The 20,764-nt window shown below is 43.5% G+C and overlaps 1 protein-coding gene across 3 annotated transcripts in view; it reads right to left on the bottom strand.

Annotated features, from left to right (window-relative positions):
- The window catches only part of LOC102457200 (lipase member M-like), a 32,571-nt gene extending 12,305 nt beyond the window's left edge, over positions 1–20,266 (bottom strand). The window contains exons 1-6 of one of the 3 annotated variants that reach the window (XM_075935102.2): positions 20,146–20,266; positions 15,158–15,298; positions 11,346–11,460; positions 7,613–7,811; positions 6,507–6,616; positions 3,965–4,101 (exon numbers count right to left, since the gene is read on the bottom strand). In XM_075935102.2, coding sequence (XP_075791217.2) covers positions 3,965–4,101; positions 6,507–6,616; positions 7,613–7,811; positions 11,346–11,460; positions 15,158–15,289 — 693 coding nt within the window. In that variant the 5' untranslated portion in view covers positions 15,290–15,298; positions 20,146–20,266. Of the gene's footprint in view, positions 1–3,964; positions 4,102–6,506; positions 6,617–7,612; positions 7,812–11,345; positions 11,461–15,157; positions 15,299–19,745; positions 19,896–20,130 lie in introns of those variants that run through there. The other 2 variants (XM_075935100.2, XM_075935101.2) reach the window with 2 other exon arrangements.
- Between the last annotated feature and the right edge of the window lie 498 nt (positions 20,267–20,764).

Raw genomic sequence — 20,764 nt, 5'->3', positions numbered from 1 at the left:
AACACGCTCTACAACAGCAAGTCAATATGATGGTCTTCTGTTGATATGCGTTTTAGTAGTTAAATTCCTGGACTTTCATTCCTCATTAAAAAAGTGCTGTTGGGTGAAAATTGGGTAAACATTGCATTTTATTAATATCAACAAAACTGACTAAAATGGGGCCTGCGTGTTGTGTAGTCTTGCCTTAATCTTTGTATTCATTCCTGTCAATGTGAAAGAAGCTATTTGCAATAGTTGCATGTATATGCAACCACACTTAAGTTGCGGCCCTCGGCAGGTGCTGTATCATTGTGGCCCCTGGGGCTTCCTCAGTTGAGTAGCTCTGGCTTAACTGTTTCTATCATCTTAAATGATGATGAGGGGGGAGCTGTATCCACCAGCATCACAATGAGGTTATGAGATTTCAGTGATTTTTTTTAAACTATTTGGGAAGTATCGGCACTAGTTTGTAATTATGACTAATTTAGATTTAATTACTTTTAATTTACTTTTAATATAATTAAACTCATAAAATTAATAAAATAATGACTTATTTTTAAATTCCCAGAAAGTACATTCTGTTCTCCAAAAATAAGGGCTGTCATTTTGAGGAGGATATTCTATAGTCTTCATCTCTAGCAAAGTGGTTGAATTCCAGCTTTAAATATTAAGCTCAACTCACTTTTAGCTACAGAACTACAACCTGCACTTTTGTGATATTCTTCTACCCCAGACCAATGTTGTGGTAGTGATATCTTTGAAATTGCTTCCAGTATAATTTTCAAGCTTGCTTTGCATATAGAATACTATAAACTGAGTTAGTATGTGTGTATATGCAGGCTGAGGGGAGCAGTTCTCATAGTGCCCATGGAAGGGCTTTTCCAATTTAACTTCCACCTCTCTCCATAGACAGAGGAACAGAATTTTAAGAAGTTGCATGACATGCTGCAACTATGTCTCATGTCTGGTCTCTCTGAATGCACCTTTCAGGTCTGATGCCTTTTTTCTGTCCTGGGGTAGAATTTTACAATTCTCCCACACTTAGGCTATGTCTCCTGTGACGGGGTCAGGCCAGGGAGCTGCTGCAGAGAGGGCCTATTTGAAATCATGGGAAGGTTGAAAAGCCCCTCCCCAACCTTATGGGAGGGACACTGAACCCATGTTCAACTGAATCCGGGGGACAAAAAATGACAACAGGGTCAAGGAGTGCGGGTCACAGGTTTAAAATAAGGGAGCCGGATGGGGACACTGAGCAGAGAACTCTGGACAGCGCCCACCGCTCCTCAAAGCTGTCGATGGAGCCAGTGGACGCTGCCCAGAGGAACTCTGCCCGGATTCGTGACACGAGGGAAGAATGGAAATAGGCCCCACGGTCGCAGAGAACCCCCTTGTCTAACATCCTCCTCCTGCTATTATAGATGGCAGCTTTCGTTAAGGCCAGGAGGAGGTTGACGAGGAGGTCTCGCAACTTTGTGGGGCCATGGATTGGGTGTGTGTAAATAAAAAGGTGAGGGCCTATTTGAAATCATGGGATGGTGGGCGGGCGGAGCCCCTCCCCAACCTTATGGGAGGGACACTGGACCCATGTTCAATTGATTGCTTGGGACAAATAATGACTAAAGGATCAAGAAGTGCGGGCTAGAGGTTCAAAATAAGGGAGCCGGATGGGGACACCGAGCAGAGAACCCCGGACAGCGCCCACTGCTCCTCAAAGCTGTCGATGGAGCCAGTGGACGCCGCCCAGAGGAACTCTGCCCGGATTCGTGACACGAGGGAGGAGCGGAAATAGGCCCCACAGTCGCAGAGAACCCCCTCGTCTAGCATCCTCCTCCTGCTATTAAAGATGGCAACTTTCGCTAGGGCCAGGAGGAGGTTGACGAGGAGGTCTCGCGACTTTGTGGGGCCATGGATTGGGTGTGTGTAAATAAAAAGGTGAGGGGAAAAGGCAGCCTAAAAGGGAAAAACTCCTGTTAGAAAAGCAGAGAACTGTAGCCCAATTAGATGCAGCTGGGAGGGAGCTGGCTCAGGCAAATTGGGGCCAGCTGACTTCTCTGCTGTCTGTCTGAGGGCTTTTAAAAGCCTCAGCAGTTAGAAGCTGGGGAGGAGAGCGAGAGGACGAAAGGAAGGTGGTGGAGAGGCAAAGAGGAAGAAACCGGAGAGAACAAGTTTGACCAGCATTAGGTAAAGGCAGCAAAGGAGGGAGCCTGTGGGCTCCTGGCCTGGGCTCCCTACCACTGAGACCCGCTGCAAAATCCTAACTTGGGGGGGCTAAAGGGAGGAGGCCTCACCAGTAGTGGCTTGGGGAAGAGGCGCCCTTGCCACACTCCAAAGAAAAGTTGGAAAAAGATATGCAAATTGGAAACTGCACTTTGTGTATCTTTTTCACTTTTCTTCTGAAAAAGGCTTTTCCAACATTTGGCCCATCTACATGGGGCCAAATGTTGGGGGAAAACCCTCTTTCAGAACATCCCTTAACTTCATTCTACAAGGAAGTACAGAGATGCCAAAAAAAACGTGTCTGCTTTTCCAAATTTTTTTCCGAAAAAGTAGATGCATTCATTGGACGCAGCAGAGCTTTTCCGGGATCCCTCTGGGATCCCGGAAAAGCTCTGCAGTGTAGACATAGCCTTAGACTGGGCTCTAGGCTACAGTTCTCTACATATGAACCATGTGTATACAGTGGTTCTGCCTGGGTTTGGCCACCTGCAGTTCATCCCTTCGGGAGTCTGTGACTGGTGAAGTACAGAGACCAGCCTTCTTAGACAGAAGGATTTTTTTTTTTTTTTTTTTTTTTTTGCAGTAGGAACATGACTTTTAGGTTAAGTCTAGACTGCAAGCCTCTTTCGAAAGAGGCTTTTTCAAAAGAAAGCACCCAGGCAGTCTGGATGCTCTCTTTCGAAAAAGCCCTGTTTGCATTCAAGAATGCCTTTTTTCGAAAGAGCACTTTCAAAAAAAGGCGTTCTTCCTTGTGGAATTAGGTTTGCCGCCGTCGAAAGAAAAGCCGCGTTTTCGATTTAATTTCGAAAGAACGCGGCTGTAGTCTAGACACAAGTGAAGTTTTTTCGAAAAAAGGCTACTTTTTTCGAAAAAACCCTTGAGTCTGGACACAGCCTTATAGAAAAACATTTTAAAGAAACAGTCTATCTTGCCATACTGCAGTGATAACTAGGCTAGCCTCACTACTTCAGATACCCAGAAGTCTGCTGTCCCAGTCTTGTTCCCCTTAGCTTTCTCTCTTGAGAAAAGGTCACTTTAAAAAAACTGCAATACTGCTTTTGTTCTTCTAGGCCAGGGTTGGGCATTAAGACAGTGGCAGTTCACCAGTGTTAGCTCCTGGTGGGCTGCTGCCACTATATTTACCTGTGCCTCTGTAGGTACAGATGCTTGCAGCTCCTGTTCCCGGCCAATGGGAGCTACAGGCAGTGGTGTGGACTGGGATGCCACTTCCCACAGCTCCCATTGGCCAGGAAAGGCCATCAGTGGTCAATGGGAGCTGTGATTACCTGTATCTGCATAGGCACAGGTAAATACAGTGGCAGTGGCCTGCCAGGGGTTAACTCTAGGGGACTGCATCCAGCCTTTGGGTTGGTATTTGCTCATTGCTATTCTAGGCTTAGCCGGAGATCAAAGTAAAGGCTTCTGGGGCAACAGGACATTTACTGGCCCCTAAGAACTTGAGTGTTTAAGGGGTGAATTGTCTTGAGCCATTCTTTTCTTTCTTGCATGCTTTTCATACAGACTCTTGTTGAGTTAAACTAATATACCCTAATAACCAGGCCAATATGCAGTATTTATAAATCTTTGGAAAGCAGCTCTAAGTCCATCATAGAAATATTTGAATAAGCAAATATTCAAGGTCAGATTTTTAGCTGTATTGAGTTTACCTCCCAACTCTTTTAGCCTCTGTTAGAATAATCCTTGGCTGTTTCTTTTAGGCAGAACTGTTCAGGTGGAGTTGAAGCCAATAGATGGAGAAATGACATACCTTGAGCATTGTTTCAGGAAGTCTCAAAAGCTTTATCACAGGGCTTCTGGCAAATGTAATTGTGGCTATTGGCCCCAAGGCAAAGAACATTTTTATTCTTTGAGCCAACTCTGGCAGAAGTGAAAATGCTACAAAACCTGAGAAAATATAAATGATTTTGTGTTATTGCAATCATCGACAATTAAAATAAATAGTTACTAGGAAGCAAACTGAAGGTTAAAATCTGTAAGCCTTTTATCAATTCAAATTCTATGCATTTATTTTCCATGTCTACTGAAATAGGACAAAAGTAATTGGCTGAATCTGCAGCAAGGGAGAATTAAATTCAAGATTAGGAAAAACTTGCTAATTATAAGGTTTGTTGAGCTCTAGAATAGGCTTCCAAGGGCACTTTTGGAATCCCCATCATTGGAGATTCATAATAACTGGTTGGAAAAATACATGTCAGGAAAGATCTAGGTTAACTTAGTCCTGCTTCAATATAAGGGGCTGGACTTGAGTTTGAGGTCCCTTCCAGTCCTATGATTCTACAGTATCATAGCAAAATATTCATCAAATCTCCAATAAGTCTTCATTGGGGAAAAAAAATAAGTTTTTTGGGGTATTGTTCAGATGGAGTTAGATGGCCAAGAGCCAGATTATAGTGTCAACCCATTGCGATGTAGAACCAAATTTTCTATTACCCTGATTTCTGATGATTCCAGAATCTTTTCTATTAAGTTTCCAAAATTCCTGTAAAATATTTTCTGAGTTGCATAGTGCTCAGTTTCTAAAACACTATCTATATGATTGTAAATTTATAACTATACATATTGGTCCAACAACAGAGACACCCAGGCACAAAGATTGCCAGTGGCCAATGGTGAGCTGAGGGCAGGGAATCCTGCCAGCTAGGGGCATGGAGCCCTGCCATGGTTGGAGTGAGGCCGGTCCAGAGAGAAGCGCTGCCGGCCGGGGGCACGGAACAGAGCCCACACTGGCTGGGAACACAAAGCACCTGCAGGAAGGGTGGAAAGTGTGGCTGGTGGCCTAGAGAGGAGCCTAGCCAAAGGGCTGGGAGCAGCAGAACCCAACAGGCGAGCTGGGGGCAGTGCACTGGCCAGGGCCACTGCCAGGAGGAGAGCCTGAGAGAGCCCGAGGCCTGACATTCCTTGGTCTAGCAAACTCCCTTGTTTGGGACTGCTCAGGTCCGCAGGGTGCCAGAACTGGGAGGTCCATCCTGTAGTGTAATTCTCATGAAGTTTCAGTTTTCAATTGTGACCCTTAGTGTAGAGACCCTCCCTACATGGCGCACAACTTGAAGATTTAATTGTTCACATACAAAAATATATTTAAAAGATTATTAAAACTGTCACTTAAATTCACAAAGCTGGCTAATGTTCAGATAAGAAACACTCTACTGTGAATACTCATTCAATTCCACAGTGTTCTAAAGAGCAACTAAAATGGCCTTATGATGCCTATGTATGGTACTATTTGTATTCTATGGCTGGAATTTTCGAAGGTGCCTATGGGAATTAAGCACCCAACTTCTATATGTACCTTTGAAAATCCCAAGCCAACTGTATGTTTTATCATGTCTGTCTTAAGATTCTAAGAATATTCTTACTGGAGGAGGAAAAGGGGAAAGAGATATTAAGCAAAAGGAGTGGTAACCTGCTTCTTGCACTGCCATATCCCTCTTTCCCCCCCCCCCCCCCCGCCATCTTTTCCCTACCCATTTTCCTTTTTCAAAGGGAAATGGTGCAACATGGCATATAAGCCTATATCTCCCCCATGGCACCGCCACCAATGGATCCCAAGGATAAACCAGTAACCCTCAAGTGACTATGAACAAATCATGTCCCTCATTGCATTCAGACACTAGAGAATGAATTGACTTTCTGTTCTGATGATATGATCAATAAACAATTTGTAGATATTGATTTAATAGCTATAGTACAACCAATTTGTTTTTAAATAGAATAGCCAACACCAAACACACAACAATCATGAATTAGGCCCCACTAAGACAATAAGATTGGCTTGAAATTTAATAATGTTTAGATTCTCTTTATTTGCCTTCTGGTATTTGAGCCCCGAGAAGTTGTGTTTTTAATCTTTTCTCCAAAACATGAGGGTTAGAAAGTGCTTTAAAAAAAAAAATCACGAAAGCTGAGTTTCTCAGCTAATAGCACTGACTCAAGGAGCTACCAACAAATATTGTGAGGCTTGTGATAAAAATCACAGGTGCTGGCAAGACTAGAATAACCAAAGACTGCAGACAAGCTTTCACACTGATCACCTGCAAAATAATAGGTTATGACATCACCAAATCCTAACGGGATGTCAGGAGCCAATTTGTTTGCTTAGTTCTGGAAAAAAACTGCTCTGAGAAATGTTACCCAAATATTGACAATTTCAGTTTAGAAAATATTTCTATCTTTAAATTTTAAGTGAGGGAGAAAGGGCATTAATAACTGAAGTCCACATCCTGCTTTCAATATACTGTGAGGATGTAAATCAAACGCTATGGTACACCAGATTGCATTCCTTAACCTACCTACAGTTGTGCCCTCTGAATGGGCAATATAGTACAGCTGCTTTTGTCCCGTTTTATTCATGGCAAAGTAGAGAACTGCTGGAATGTCATATTTACCAATCTCATCAAAACTACAGAGAGGAAACACAAAAGGCTTAGATGCATTAATTATACTAGTCCCAACTGCATTAGAATGCACATTAGTAAATCTCAGGCTTGTTAGCTAAGTCAAACAAGAACAATTCAATGATTAAGTGAAACCATTTAGAGCAGTGATGGGCAACCTACACTAGTGAGTGAGCTGCATGAATGTCCTTCATCTCAGCAGGCCATAAGATTGTCGTAACCAAGACAGTTTCTCGGAATATGGTAGTTTTGCTAACTGAGCTTTAGTGCCTAGAATTTATAGGGTATGCAGATTGAACCAAAGCCTATGCTTGGATTGGATGCAGAGAGAGTGCATGGCTCACAATCAATATTGTGTGCAATTAGCACACACCTCACTTCATATTCCCTTGTTTTACCTGTGCGTCACTTTTAGTAATACCGGTAGAAAATAAAACCTATGCAGATTGAAACCAGCAGATTCTGGCAACCCTGTGCATGGGCAGTGGTAAACAAAATGTCCCGTGGGCCACACATAGAACCCTGATGGCCACATACAGCCCTCAATATTGCCTACTACTGATTCAGAGGTTTGGGTTCACTTCAGAAGGTAAGGCAGCTCTGACTCCAGAGATTGAGGCTGATGCATGTCAGCTAGAATGTTCTAGAACAATGTTCTAGACCACCAAGCCATGGACCTTTCCCCATGCCCTTGAGGAGCTACAGACAGGAGAACCCTTCAGTCTCATACCAGTTCTGATATTTGAACTCTGATATTTGAACTTCTTCTGTCACACTTCAGCCCTAATGAATGCCCCTTTCCAGATGCCTTTCTATCATCTCGTCCATCCTGCCGGTTCTTTGTAGACCACTTCCCATCCCTTGGGTCACTATCAATCTGAGCTAGGTATGGACTAATAATTTGAAAGGGAAAGAGCCTCATTATCTATTTCCCCCAACCCAGTCAGTCTCCAAGGAGCCATACAGTTCCATTTTTAACGGTTCTCCATAATTCACTTTACCTGAATTCCCAGAACTTTTGTTGGTCAGGTTTAAGTGTTTTGTGTTTTGTAGACCAAGTGTTCCCTCTGCTGTTTCCTATCCAAACATCAAAGCCAGCATCTGCTAACAAGAAGCCCAGGCTATTGTTGTACAGGTTTGAAATCCAGTGGGTAGCATCTCCGACGAGTGGATGTTGCAAAAACACTACAGGCTTTTGCCCTGAAAAGGAAGAATATTTTATTAGGGCACAGTAATAACTACACAGTTGTGTTACAGAGCTGGCTTTAAGAGGCCCTTATTTTGTAAAATTCTCATTCAAATGACAAACCGCAATTACACAGAATAGAAACTAAGTACAACTGTTTTTCATGCTGATTTGATGAAAAGTGAATCAGAGAAAGAACAAGAAGAGCTCAAAATTGACTCTTTTGGCAATTTCTTACTGGATTGAGTCATCTTTGCACCTCTTTTGCATCAAATCTATATCTCTATGACCTGCCCTTTGCCCATGTTGTTGCTCCTCGTGCTGATTTCCAAGAATACGAGTTATACATGGAAAAAATATCAATGGAGTATTTTAGAACTTTTGAGTCAGAATGGCAAAATTGTGACTCCAAGAGAGATAACAAAACAAACGTAGGGGAAACCTTTCTCCAAATATGCCTGTAATCTGGGGGAAAGATCCTCAAGTGGGGCAAGAAGAGACCTGGGTTTCAAATCTCATCTCTTCTAACTATGAAATTCCTGCGTGCCATAAGGTGGCTGGTTCCTCTAAATGAGCTATGCTAGAACTTCTGCTTACAGGGCTACTGCATGTTCTGTGTAATATTCTAGCTCCCAGAAGGTGTCTTATTGAGGCAAGAGAGCCTGCCATGAAGTTCTTGGGGTAACTGGAAGGAGAGTGCCACTACTATTATTATTGATTAAGGTCATGAACCCCAAGTTAGAAGACAGCAGTGAAGGAGTCTGGAAACCGAGAACTTAGATATCTAAGTACCTTGACAAGCCCAACTACATCATGCTGCCACTCAGGATAATCCAAACTGGTTTAGTCACACTGTCTCTAACCATGAGAAACCACAGACCTCTTCCCAAAGAATCATACAATCATAGGACTAGAAGAGACCTCAGGAGGTCATCGAGTCCAACCCACTGCCCAAAGCAGGACCAACCCGAACTAAATCATCCCAGCCAGGACTTTGTCAAGCTGGGACTTAAAAACCTCCATGGTTGGAGATTCTACCACCTCTACAGTACTTCACCACCCGCCTAATGAAATAGTTTTTCCTAATATCCAACCTAGACCTCCCGCATGTAACTTAAGACCATTGCTCCTTGTTCTGGCATCTGTCACTACTGAGAACAGCCTCTCTCCATCCTCTTTGGAACCTCCTTTCAGGAAGTTGAAGGCTGCTATCAAATCCCCCCTCATTCTTCTCTTCTGCAGATGAAATAAACCCACATCCCTCAGCCTCTCCTCATAGGTCATGTGCTCCAGCCCCCTAATCATTTTGGTTGCCCTCCGCTGGACCCTCTCCAATGTGTCCACATCCTTTCTATAGTGTGTGTGTGTGTGGGGGGGGGGAGGGGGCGCAGATGCAATACTCCAGATGTGGCCTCACCAGTGCCAAATAAAGGGGAAAAAAATCACTTCTCTAGATCTGCTGGCAGTGTTCTTCCTAATGTGCCCTAATATGCCATTAGCCTTCTTAGCTACAAGAGCACATTGTTGACTCATACCCAGCTTCTTATCCACTCAGGTTCTTTTCTGCTAAACTGCTGCTTAGCCACTCTGTCCTGAGCCTGTAACAATGCTTGGGATTCTTCCGTCCCAAGTTCAGGACTCTGCACTTGTACTTGTTGAACCTCATCAGAGGTCTTTTGACCCAGTCCTCCAATTTGTCTAGGTTACCATGGAGCCTATCTACATCTCTCCCAGCTTAATATAATCTGCAAACTTGCTGAGGATGCAATCCATCCTCTTATCCAGGTCATTAAAGATGAACAAAACCAGCTCTAAAACCAATCCTTGGGGCACTCCACTTGAAATCGACTACCAGCCAGACATCAAGCCATTGATCACTACCCTTTGGACTCAACAATCTAGCCAGCTTTCTATCAACCTTACAGTCCATTTATCCAATCCATACTTCCTTAACTTGCTGGCAAGAATATTGTGGGAGACCGTATCAAAAGCTTTGCTAAAGTCAAGGTATTTTACACCCACTGACTTCCCCATGTCCACAGAGCCAGTCACCTCATCATAGAAGCTAATCAGGTTGGTCAGGCATGACTTGCCCTTGGTGAATCCACAGCCCAAGGTAGAACACAGGATCTCCAATAACTATTTACTAGTCAGCAAGAGTCTATGTAAATCATTGGGATAGCATGTATAAAGTTCTCTTCTACTGGCAGGTCTCCAAAAGGTGGGGCAGTTAGTCCTGAGCTCAACTGTAAAAGTGTAAAATATGGATTGGAAGACCCCATTGCTGATCTTGCAAGGTGATGGAATGGTTGCATATGAATCATAGTGAAAAGCTCTTTAAAATAGACCTTTGTATAGGAAAACTTGAGTAATCTGTAAATTAATATGTGACTCACCAGCTGAAATATGTAAGTTGTCACACACTTTGCTTGAGTAACCCATTGTTCAGTGCTTCTGGTGTGGCTCTCTGGAACCAATCCATAGAGGATGAGAGTCTGTGATGGCTCTGATTTACTCTTTAGTGCATGCTTTTCACACTGGAGGTCATCCATTCAATCCCAAGTGTTGATCCAAATGGTGCCTATAATCTTTATTGGCGTGTTTGAAGATTAAAAAATATGCTTTGTAGTGGCCGGGAAGGTGTAAAGAAATGGGCAGATCTGCTGCTGCAGCTACCTGTGGCTGCATCCAATTTCCAGAAGTCCAAGAGAGATTATGGAGTGTTTTGGAATGAGTGATGACAGAGACTCCTTCACTAAGGCTCCTTCCAGCTGACTGGTTATTTCATCGCTGCTAAGAATGGAAGCTTATTCTTGGTGTATTTCCCTTGAGTAACCTGGGCAGCATTGAGGCAGATTACCTCCCCAATTGCATGGCATGTGCAACTGTAAGGTGTGCCAAACTGCTGCTAGGCACATCAGATGACCATTAGAGTTTTGCACTAGATGAAGCTGAAGGATGTGTTAATATTTGGAAATCTCTTGGAGAAGGAAGTAAAAGCCTCATGGAAAGTTGAAGTCCGGTACACAAATGGTCAGTCACGGGAAGGTGAAAAGCAATGCATGTGTATTTTCCTTCCTAAGAAGTTTTCAGAGGAAGAAAGTTCTGCTGAAACCTTAACTGCCACCAACCAGAATTTTTATTTGCAAATATAACTAGAGGTTAATAACATGACACTCTGGCTGTTGTTACCTGGTGATGATGACTCTTGGAAAGACAAGGTGTGGTGTTTTTACTATTGGGTAATATATAATTGTTGTGCAGCAACAAGAGCTGGTAAAGAAGGAATTTCCATCTGTACAAAGTTCTGAACAAATATTCTATTTCAGAACACAATTTCAAAATCTTTTGAAAGAATTTTTTTCAAAAAAATGTTAAGATGTTTTTGAAAGAACTGAACTTGCAAGCCCAATCTCCAAGGCTCCTGATTTAGCCATGGCTCCCAGAGCTTCTAGGCACCCTCGTCCTGCTTGGACTTCCAGGCTCCCAATTGCACCACAAAAACTTGGCCCACCAAGCCTTCCTATCATCACACACATAAACCATACCTGTGTTCCCACCGTTCTTCCCACCAGGAATTCTGTTAACACTAAGAATATACCCATCTTCTGTTGTAACTTCATATTCCTCACTGGGGTATCCATGGTACCTGATAATTTCACTCTGCAGGAAATCAAATAAAGGTTTATCTACACATACCCTCTTTTCACATTGTTCACAGTCAGAGGTCTCTTGTAGGAAATTTTGGTCCCAATCCACATATCCACTGAAGCTGTTGCTCATCATAGGAGAGGGAGAAGGTGACCATACACCATCTTTGTGCTCTTCCAGTTCCCAGGGATGTGAAGTACCCATTCATTTCCCCAGGGCTCTAGTTATACAAACTAGTAATGATCCCAAAGTGATAATTGAAGTACAGAAAAGCTCTGCGCCCTCCTTTTAAGACAGTGGTCTCCAATCTTTTTAACCACAAGATCACCTTTTCAATTTAAGTGCAATGTGAGATCTACCTCAAACTCAAATACCCTTGTTCAGCTTCCTTCTCTCACCTTCTTTCGAGGCCCTATCCCTGCTCAACCCCTTCTCCGAGACCTCACCTTGCTCACTCCATCCCCCTTCCTCTCTCATCCTCACTCACTTGCACCAGGTGGGAGTAAGGGTTGTGGTGAAGGCTCTGGTCTTTGGCCAAGGAGTTCTGAGTGTGGGAGGGTCTCCAGGCTTAGCTTAGGGTGGGGGGGTTGGGATGCAGGAGGGGTTTCAGGGTGAAAGCTCTGGGAAGGAGTTTGAAGTGCAGGGGAACTCACGTCTGGGGCAGGCGGCTGGGTGTAAGAGGAAGTTCAGGACTGGGACAGGGGTTCGGGTTGCAGGCTCTGGCTGGGCACTGTTTAACTGAGATGGCTTGCAGGTGGTGGAGCAGTGGCGTTAAGGGAAGCTTACTCCTGCCCTGGCCTTGCACACACTTCTACTGGCCACAGTTCTCTGTTATTGATTAATGGGCGCTGCAGGAGCACTGTCTGCAGACATTCTGCCTTTCTCAGAGGCTCCAGGAACATGCCAGCCACGTCCAGGAGCAGCAGCTACCACAGGGATAATTACTCCTGCCATGACAGGTTAGGCATCTTAGAACTCACTGTGCAAAGACTTAAATTTATGTGTAATAGAAAAATGAAAATTATGAAGTGCACAGACCAGTCACAAATAAAAAATAATGCACTTTGCAAGCAGTAAAAGTAGTAACAATATACATGGGGGGGGGGGGGAGACTTATGTTGGGTCAGGAGATGAGTGTGAAGGACAGCGTGTGTTTGTGAGTGACAGATACACACTGTGTGAGAGTGACAGAGATTTGCATTGCCAAGCTCCTTCCATCCCCCTCTTTCTGTGTGGGTACAGAAGCAGGGGGAGAAGGGACACCCTGACATCAGCACCCCCTCCATATCCCTCCCACACTCTGAACAGCAAGCAGGAGGATCCCAGGGGGCAACTTTAAGGCAGAGGGCAGGAGCAGCATGATGGTGAGGGATGGGGCAATGAAGTGCCAGTGCTTGATATCTTCCTGGTCAGGATCACCTGTCAGAGGCTTCAAGATCTACCAGTAGATCCCAATCTACTGGTTGGTGACTACTGCTTTAAGAGATGGCCAAAAAGCGCTGTTGCTGCAATATGCTGTAACACTGTCATACCAGCACAGCTGAGACCCCCTTAGGAAATGTAGCCTCTAGACCAGATAAAAGTCATTGCTACACCCCTAAAAATTATCAATAATTACAATTAATTCCATAAAAAACAACAAATAGTCTGATGACTCTGAAGTGGGCTGTGCCCATGAAAGCTCATCTACATGTTTTGTTAGTCTTTAAAGAGCTACCAGACTATTTCTTGTTTTTTAAGTTTTTCCTGTTACAGACTAACTCGGCTACCTCTCTGAAACAATTAATTCCGTACCATTAATTAATATTTCAGATTTTTCAGAAATAGCCATCACCGTAGTGTTGGTAGCTAGGTACTGAACAGATTTGAATTCTTTGCTGATAGGGTTTATGGCTAAAAATTAAACAGGACGTCTGACTGAATAGAATTAGGTTAATATTTTTTTCTGATTATTTTCAACTTTTGGACTTCTGAATAGATGAATCCTTTTAGTGGTATTTGATCAGAGATGGTCTAATACTAGTCAACTAATATATTTTACTTATTATGAAATTGGTCAAGTGAGGTATTCACCAGATATTTTTTTTCCTACTATTTGACTGGCTCTTCTGAAAATTCAGAAATCTATTAGCAGAAATGGTTTTGAATATAGGGCTTATTTTCAAACAATGCCATTCTAGCTAGGTGTGTGGATAAAGCACCAGTAAAATGTATAATAAAAGAGTGAATTGTGTTATAGCCTGACTCATAGGCAATTCATTCCCTCTTCATTCAAAACCCTCTTTTAAAAAAAAAAAGAGAGATGAACAGGTTCCCTGGATGCTGGGAAGCAATATTCTACTTTGAAATGTGACAGTCAGCATAATATGACTATATTCATCCGGTTATGCAAGCTTGCTATAAAGCTTTAGGAGCTTAGTGCTCTTTTAATGCTGCAGTGCATAATAATACTTTTGCAAGAAATGCATGGTCCTTTAACCTGAAAAATGATGGTACAACTTACTCATAAAACTGTCACCTTTAGCCTGGAACAATTTTTAAATGATGCAGACAGCAGGCTTGTAGCTTGATCCCTACATTGTCAGGGAGCCTGTAAATCAGAACCCAGTTTTTGCGGGAAGATATTTAACTTCCTATATGATGTAATGAGCATCTATGTTATTACAGGGGAAAGGTTAATTTATTTCTGATTGGAAAAAAAGTCTCCTCCAACTGTACTGGGGATCTGACTGTCTGGCAATCAAAATCTCCAAGGCGAAGCATCTGCATCTTGAAATTCCTTTCCTGTCCCAGTGCAGCAGACACCGTCACTCACTCCAATCTCTTCTCAACCCCCTAACATGCACATAAATATGAAGCTCTGTCAGAGGAAGCTATTGCCACCTCTAACTAACTCTGACTGGGGCTTACAGTTGCTACATAGGCAGTTTGTTCATACATGGAGAGACTTCCTTGGATTTCTGTAGGAGCTGGATCAGGCCTTAAGCACACTGCTCATAAACAATGCAAACCAGCAGCAGAGCTGGGCACAGGATTCAGGAGTTTTGACTCCCCATGCCCCAAAACAACTACTCCTCTGTCCTTTCAGACAAAAGTGAGGTGATGGCAGCAGCAGCACCACACTCACATGCTGTCTCATGTGATTTTATACAAAGATACATCTACTGTTCATGTGAATGTAGCTTGGCCTCACTGTGATCTGGATCTAATAAAATTAGTTTGGCACGCAGACCATGATCAGTGATTTAGTATTAGTAATACAGGTTGTACTTCCCTGGTCTGGCACCCATGGGACCTGACTGGTCCTGAACTAGGGAATCTGCCAGACCAGAGGAGATCAATGCCAGTCCCTCTAATGTCGCTGGCTAAGGGGTTCTGTCCAGCAGCAGCAGAGGAGATGGCATTGACCGAGCGTGGACTTGGGGAACACTTAAGGGAAGAGGCAGAGCCCCCCAGCTTGGGGCCAGAAGCAAAGTCCCGTGGGGTTCCTCATCCTGCCTCTTTCCCCTCCTGTTCCTATTCCTCCTCCTTCCTCCCTGAGCTATTGTGCTCTGGAAGCTCTGGGAAGGTGGGGCAGGCATTACTGAGCACAGGACCTGGCTTTATCCTGTGAGTGCTCTATCCCAGGATCACCCACAGAAGTCCGGACAATCACGGTCCAACCAGTAATGCAATCCATATTTTAAGGCAAGAAAATTATGTCACTTACAACATTCATAAAACATTCTGGATCCACATTTGCCTTCTTTAGCATTTCTTCTATATGTTTAGGTTTCCATCTCCTGAATTCTTCTGAATAGCATAGTTGGAACAAATATGCCAATATAACAAGCAGCTGCATTCTGGGTCTGTTTGAAAGAATTCATTTATTTGTTAATAGGAATACTATGAACATACTGTATCTCTCTGCTTTAAAAAATGGTACTATTTATTTTTATAGTAAGAAAGAAGCCCAGAGTCTGTCTTGGAATTACAGACCAGCACAAGGACCAGCTGACTTGTATCCCTGGCTTGAGCGAAGCAATGCTGTGAAAATGAAGAAAGCACTACTGGAAAATGCTAGTAATGATAACTGTACCCTTTGTAGGGGGCACGAGACCTCTGGTTGTCAAGATGGGGAGCAGTGATTTCTACTTAAATACTTCTAATGCTTTTGTAGCAATCACCATGAATACTTTCTGTCTTAATATAGGCATATGACAATGTCCCTTCCTCTCAGAAATGAACCTTCCCCATAGTAATCCGTGCCTTGTCACCTAGGGCATGTCTACACTAGGAAATTATTTCAAAATAATTAAATCTGAAACAACTCCCAAAATAATTATTTCAAAATAAGCTTATTCCCCCAGGAAAGCAGGAGTACAGATTTTGAAATAACTGGCCTGTTATTTGAAATAACGGGCGTGGTAGTGTGGATGCTCCACTTATTTCAAAACAAGGAAGGATTATTTTGAAATAACTCGCTAGTGTACCTCAGCACCTAGAGATTAGACTACTACAGCAAGCTCTCCCCTGGGTTGATTGTGAAGGCCACAGAGAAGTTTTCTGTTTACCGTTCCACGAGGAGTAACGGTAGTTCGAACTACGAAGCCTAGTTCGAACTACCTAGTTCGTGCCGCGTGGCTACACGCGGCACGGGGTTCGAACGAGCGGGGATTTAAAAATGGCGGTGCCCCGCTTATGCAAATGAAGCCCGGGAAATTCAAATCCCGGGCTTCATTTGCAATTGCGGTATGCCTACATTACCCTGCTAGTTCGAACTAGCGGGGTAGCTTAGACATACCCTCAGTGAACATGTGTGTTTGGGTCTGAAAATGTACTTTCCATTGGAAGAAGTGCGAGCCGTTTATGGCACAGCCCGACATGGTGGGTAGTGCGGCTTTGCTGGGCACATGGGTTAACTAATCAGCTCCCGCAGCATGGAGCAAATTGTGCTCATGCACAAAGGAGCAGAGCCAAAGCCACTCAACGTCCCCTTCTCAGCTTTCTGGACCTGTTTGTGTTCCCCATGGCACAGGAACTGCTTTTGTGGAAAGCCCTGGTGCAGCTGTATGAGGACAGGCTTCCTGCATGCACTTCTGTCCCTGTGCAGCAAAGTGTGTTTTCTGCTCTGGCTCATAAAGACCAGGAGTTTACAGTATGGCTAGCCCCATACTTTCCAAAATCATGAGTCAAGCCCATAACAATGTAAAAGTCTTAAAATGAATGAGATTGGTTTTTTTAAACAATAAATGTGGAATTCTTTATATTTTCATCCTAGTTTGAGCCCTTGGATGCATCTGATTTATGTTTTCAAGTTTTTCTCCACAAGAGTGGAAGTAGAAAATTGCCTTGTTAACCAAATTCTTATGCATTGTCTTGATTGAAAAAGCAAAATACCAAACATCACAAGCCTCCTGTGAACTGGCAATACTGGCTGGTGATTAAGGCTTGACAAAGTCATTCCAATAAGTCATGGGGGAGGGACTGTTGTACAAGCCAGTTTCTACATAAGCTACACTTTAAAAGAAATGCTCATGAGTATCGAGATAACTTTCCAAATGTGCTGATGCTTCAATATCTTCCTGAGCCACCAAGCAGCTAGATAAGAACACAAGGGCTGTAAAACCACAATGGTCCAACCCCTGGCACCTGCATGTATCCCAAGCAGCCAGTCAGAGAGCTCCTTCAGGCCTGGAAACGAAGGAAGTCAAATTCAGCTCCAGTCCTTCTTCTTACTTTAGAGCAGGGGTGGGGAACCTTTTTCTAGGTCTGGGGCTACTGACCCACAGAAAAGAAATCAGTGGGGGGGCCACACACAAGTGAAACAAACCATCCTTCATTGATGTGGCCCCTGAGTGAGAAGGAGAAAGATGCTCCCCACATTCCCCTCACACACGAAAGCCTAAGAGGACCCAGGCTGGTAGATTGTGTGTGCTCCACCCCTGCGGTGGTGGTGGGGGGAGGATGGGTGTGCGTGTGTGTGTGTGTCTGGAGTGCCAACACAGGCTCTCCAATGCTGGGGTAGAGCCCTGAGCCTCGGGGGCCAGATCCAAGCAAGCCAGGGGCCTCATCCAGCCCTCGGGCCTGATGTTCCCCACCCCTGCTTTAGAGACAACTTGGGTCAATGCAAATAAATAAAATAAAACTTACTGATCCTTGACTTCAGGGATGGTGCTTGTGGGCCAGGGCACTGCATGAAACTGGGGGGGGACATATTGCTGTTTCTCAGGAGCTGCATGAGGTCAGTGCCACCTGGAGCCACCCAAACCCCCTCTGACACCCCAAACCCCTGTCAAACTCTGAATCCCGAGCCCCCTCGCACACTCCAACCCCCTCAGCCCCAGTTTGGAGCCTCCTCCTGCACCCAAACCCCTCCTCCATGGCCCTACCCCAGAGCCCACATCCCCAGCTAGAGCCTTCACCCTCTCCTGTAACCTAACACCCCACCCCAGCTTGATGAAAATGAATGAATGAGCAAGGGTTGGGAAGAGCAACAGACTTAGGGGTAGGAGGACGGAGCGAGTGGTGGCAAGGTCCTGGAGAGGGGGTGGGTTCCTGGAGAAGGGGTGGGGCCAGACCAAGGTGTTTGGTTTTTTGCAATTGGAAAATTGGCATCCCTATGTAGGAAATACGGATTCAAGTCCCTGCTCTGGGCAGCAATGTTTTTCACAGCCCAAATGAGCCCCCAAGCCATTTGTCGATTGACTATTTTTGGATCTGTGTGTCTACCTACATTTCAGATAATATACAATCAAAAAAATTCCAATCAGCTCTTATAATCACTCTATACCAGTATAACTTGCAGAATCCTGTAATGGATGTTCATATTAACGCTCAGTGGTCTTTTAGCTTAATTATACACTAATTACTGAGGGGCAAATCTTGTTTCCTTCAGTATGGGAGTGGAGTGTCCTCTGGTAGCAGAACTTGTGAGGTTCTGCTGATGTCCTAGCTTGTTTCTGCCTAGCTGTGGAGCCCAGGTTGGAAAGACTGAGCCTGAATAACTCCTTCCTTGCAGGCAGAGATTTTCCTTAATGGTCCATTTATTACTATCTTCTCTTGTTTGTCTTTTAAATCAGATACATGGTATTGAAGGGACTAACCTGCCATCACTCCTGCCAGTTGCAGGAACAAGGACTCAAGAATATGAGTCTGGAAGCAAGCAAGCAAGCCCTGCTACTAATGCTTGAATTGAATGAAATAATTCCTTCTGGCTCTGCTATTCAGTTAGTTCATATTTTTTCTAAAAGTTGACAAGGTCTCATAATACCACCAAGGCCCTGAGCACACAGTAGAGAGTTCTTTAACCAAGCACATAGAGGATCAGCAAGAACACACAGAATGCTGTTTGTAAGGCAAACAAGACATTGAACGAACACGTTATATTAAATCAATCCAACAAAAAACCACCATACAAACAAGGGAGAGATCACCCCTAAAGCTTAGCAATTAAAAGCCACCATATGGCCAGCCTTGGGACAGTTCTCCATGTGCTGGGTAAAACCTAGATGATGCTTTCTAGAGCCTCATAGGACAGTCCTCTCAAGATATAGATATGTGTATGCACACCCTACGCCACATACATCAACCAGCACACAAATACAAGCTATCTGTATGCACACCCTATCTCCGATGGACTGTCCTCACCAGCCACCACACCAGCCATAAGTGTTGGTCCTAATCCAGCAGCAATAAACGCAGGCACATTCTGAAAAACTAAACTGCGGCTGAACATCCCGTGTCCTGCAAATGGAGGGGAAAGGGGAGTGGAGGAAGGAGGAGGCAGGGAAAGAGAGAGTAAGTGTAAGGAAGTGTCTTTTTTTTTTTTTGATTTTTTTTTTTTTAAAGCAAAGTACTTAAAATATTCCCAAGCAACTCTAGGGGGAAGTACCAGAGCTATTCCTTCATTCTGCAAGGGGCTGATGGATCAGCAAGTATCTAACCAGTACCATGGGCCCATGCCATTACTTTAACCAGTTCTGAGAGATGCAAGCTGTATCCAGTTGACTGACGCACAAAATCATAAATGCTCTTAGCTCCATTCACAGGCAAAACTGTCATTTTCTCAGCTATAAAAATCCACATTGTAAGGCTCCAAAAGGCCCCTTCTATCCAGGCTACATGAGTATTTCTCAGTAAGAACCCCCCTTAAAAAAATTGCAGAAGCCTGAAACAAGGCATCTTCTAAGGGTTATTGTCCAATTCTCCCAGCCTATGATCTCCTTATATGGTGAGTTTTCACACACACACAAAAAAACCAAAGCAAAACAAAAACACCCTCACAAAAACAAATAAAAATCTACCTACATACTCACAAATATTGGACATGCTGACACTCTTTACCGTACAACCTCTGCTTGTTACCAAAAAAACAGTATTACCAACGTTAAATTGTGTGTCCAACTTTTGCTAGTTCAGCTGCACCCTGAGAGAGCAGGGATTTGCGCTCCTCAATCTTCAAGGTAAAAAAAAAAAAAAAAAAAAAAAAGCCAAGGAAGTTGCACTTGTTGATCTCTTATCACCCTCTAGCAGGAGGAGCAACAATTCATATATACACATATCTCCTCTCCCAGGACCACCAAACAGAGAGCTCTTATTCCACATTCAAAACACATCAGAAACAAAGACATTATTCATTCCTTGCAGATTATTCCTATTCATTAACTGGTGACAAAACAAAGAAAATATGAATGCACATACACAAGAAACTTAACTTTGCTTCAGTTGTCTCAGTCCTTGCTTCTGTCTCTAGTTCTCAGGCAGACTCCACCCCAACTGATTCATTGTGGGAAACATACACCTGTTACAGGTAATCAAAATGCATTCATTACTTAAGAGCAGCAGTGACGACTAATGAGTGCTGCCAGCCCATGTAGCAGGGTGTAATTAAGGCCTTAAAGGATAGTAATATAAAAGTAAAAACAAAATGATAATGAAATTTGTTTTCCCTCAGCTCAATAGTGGTATGGAGGGGGAAAACAGTCTGTTCCCTCTTACCTCTGATTCTTATCAGGCTGACTGAATGAACCTGTTGGGATTTCATGTTGTATATTTTCATAAATTTACTTCTGAGATTATTTTAAAAAGAACTAGTCTGATTTTTTATAGATTTTTACAAATATTCACTAAGTAAATGTAATCAAAACATATGGCCTCAGAAGCAACCCTTTTCAAATTATGATTTTGAAAGTAACATACAGAGATAAGTGGTAAAATATGTATTATAGTGTGATGTGAAATTATTCCATAAAGAGATACAGGGTATGAAATTTTTGCTCTGTCTACAAAAGTCAATGGCAAAATGCCCATTAACTTCAGTGGGGTCAGGATTTCA

Source organism: Pelodiscus sinensis, chromosome 8 (genome assembly GCF_052426305.1).
Source record: "Pelodiscus sinensis isolate ZL-2025 chromosome 8, ASM5242630v1, whole genome shotgun sequence".
NCBI lineage: Eukaryota > Metazoa > Chordata > Testudines > Trionychidae > Pelodiscus > Pelodiscus sinensis.
The sequence above is the reverse complement of the archived record's forward strand: the minus strand, read 5'-3'. Positions and strand labels throughout refer to the sequence as shown.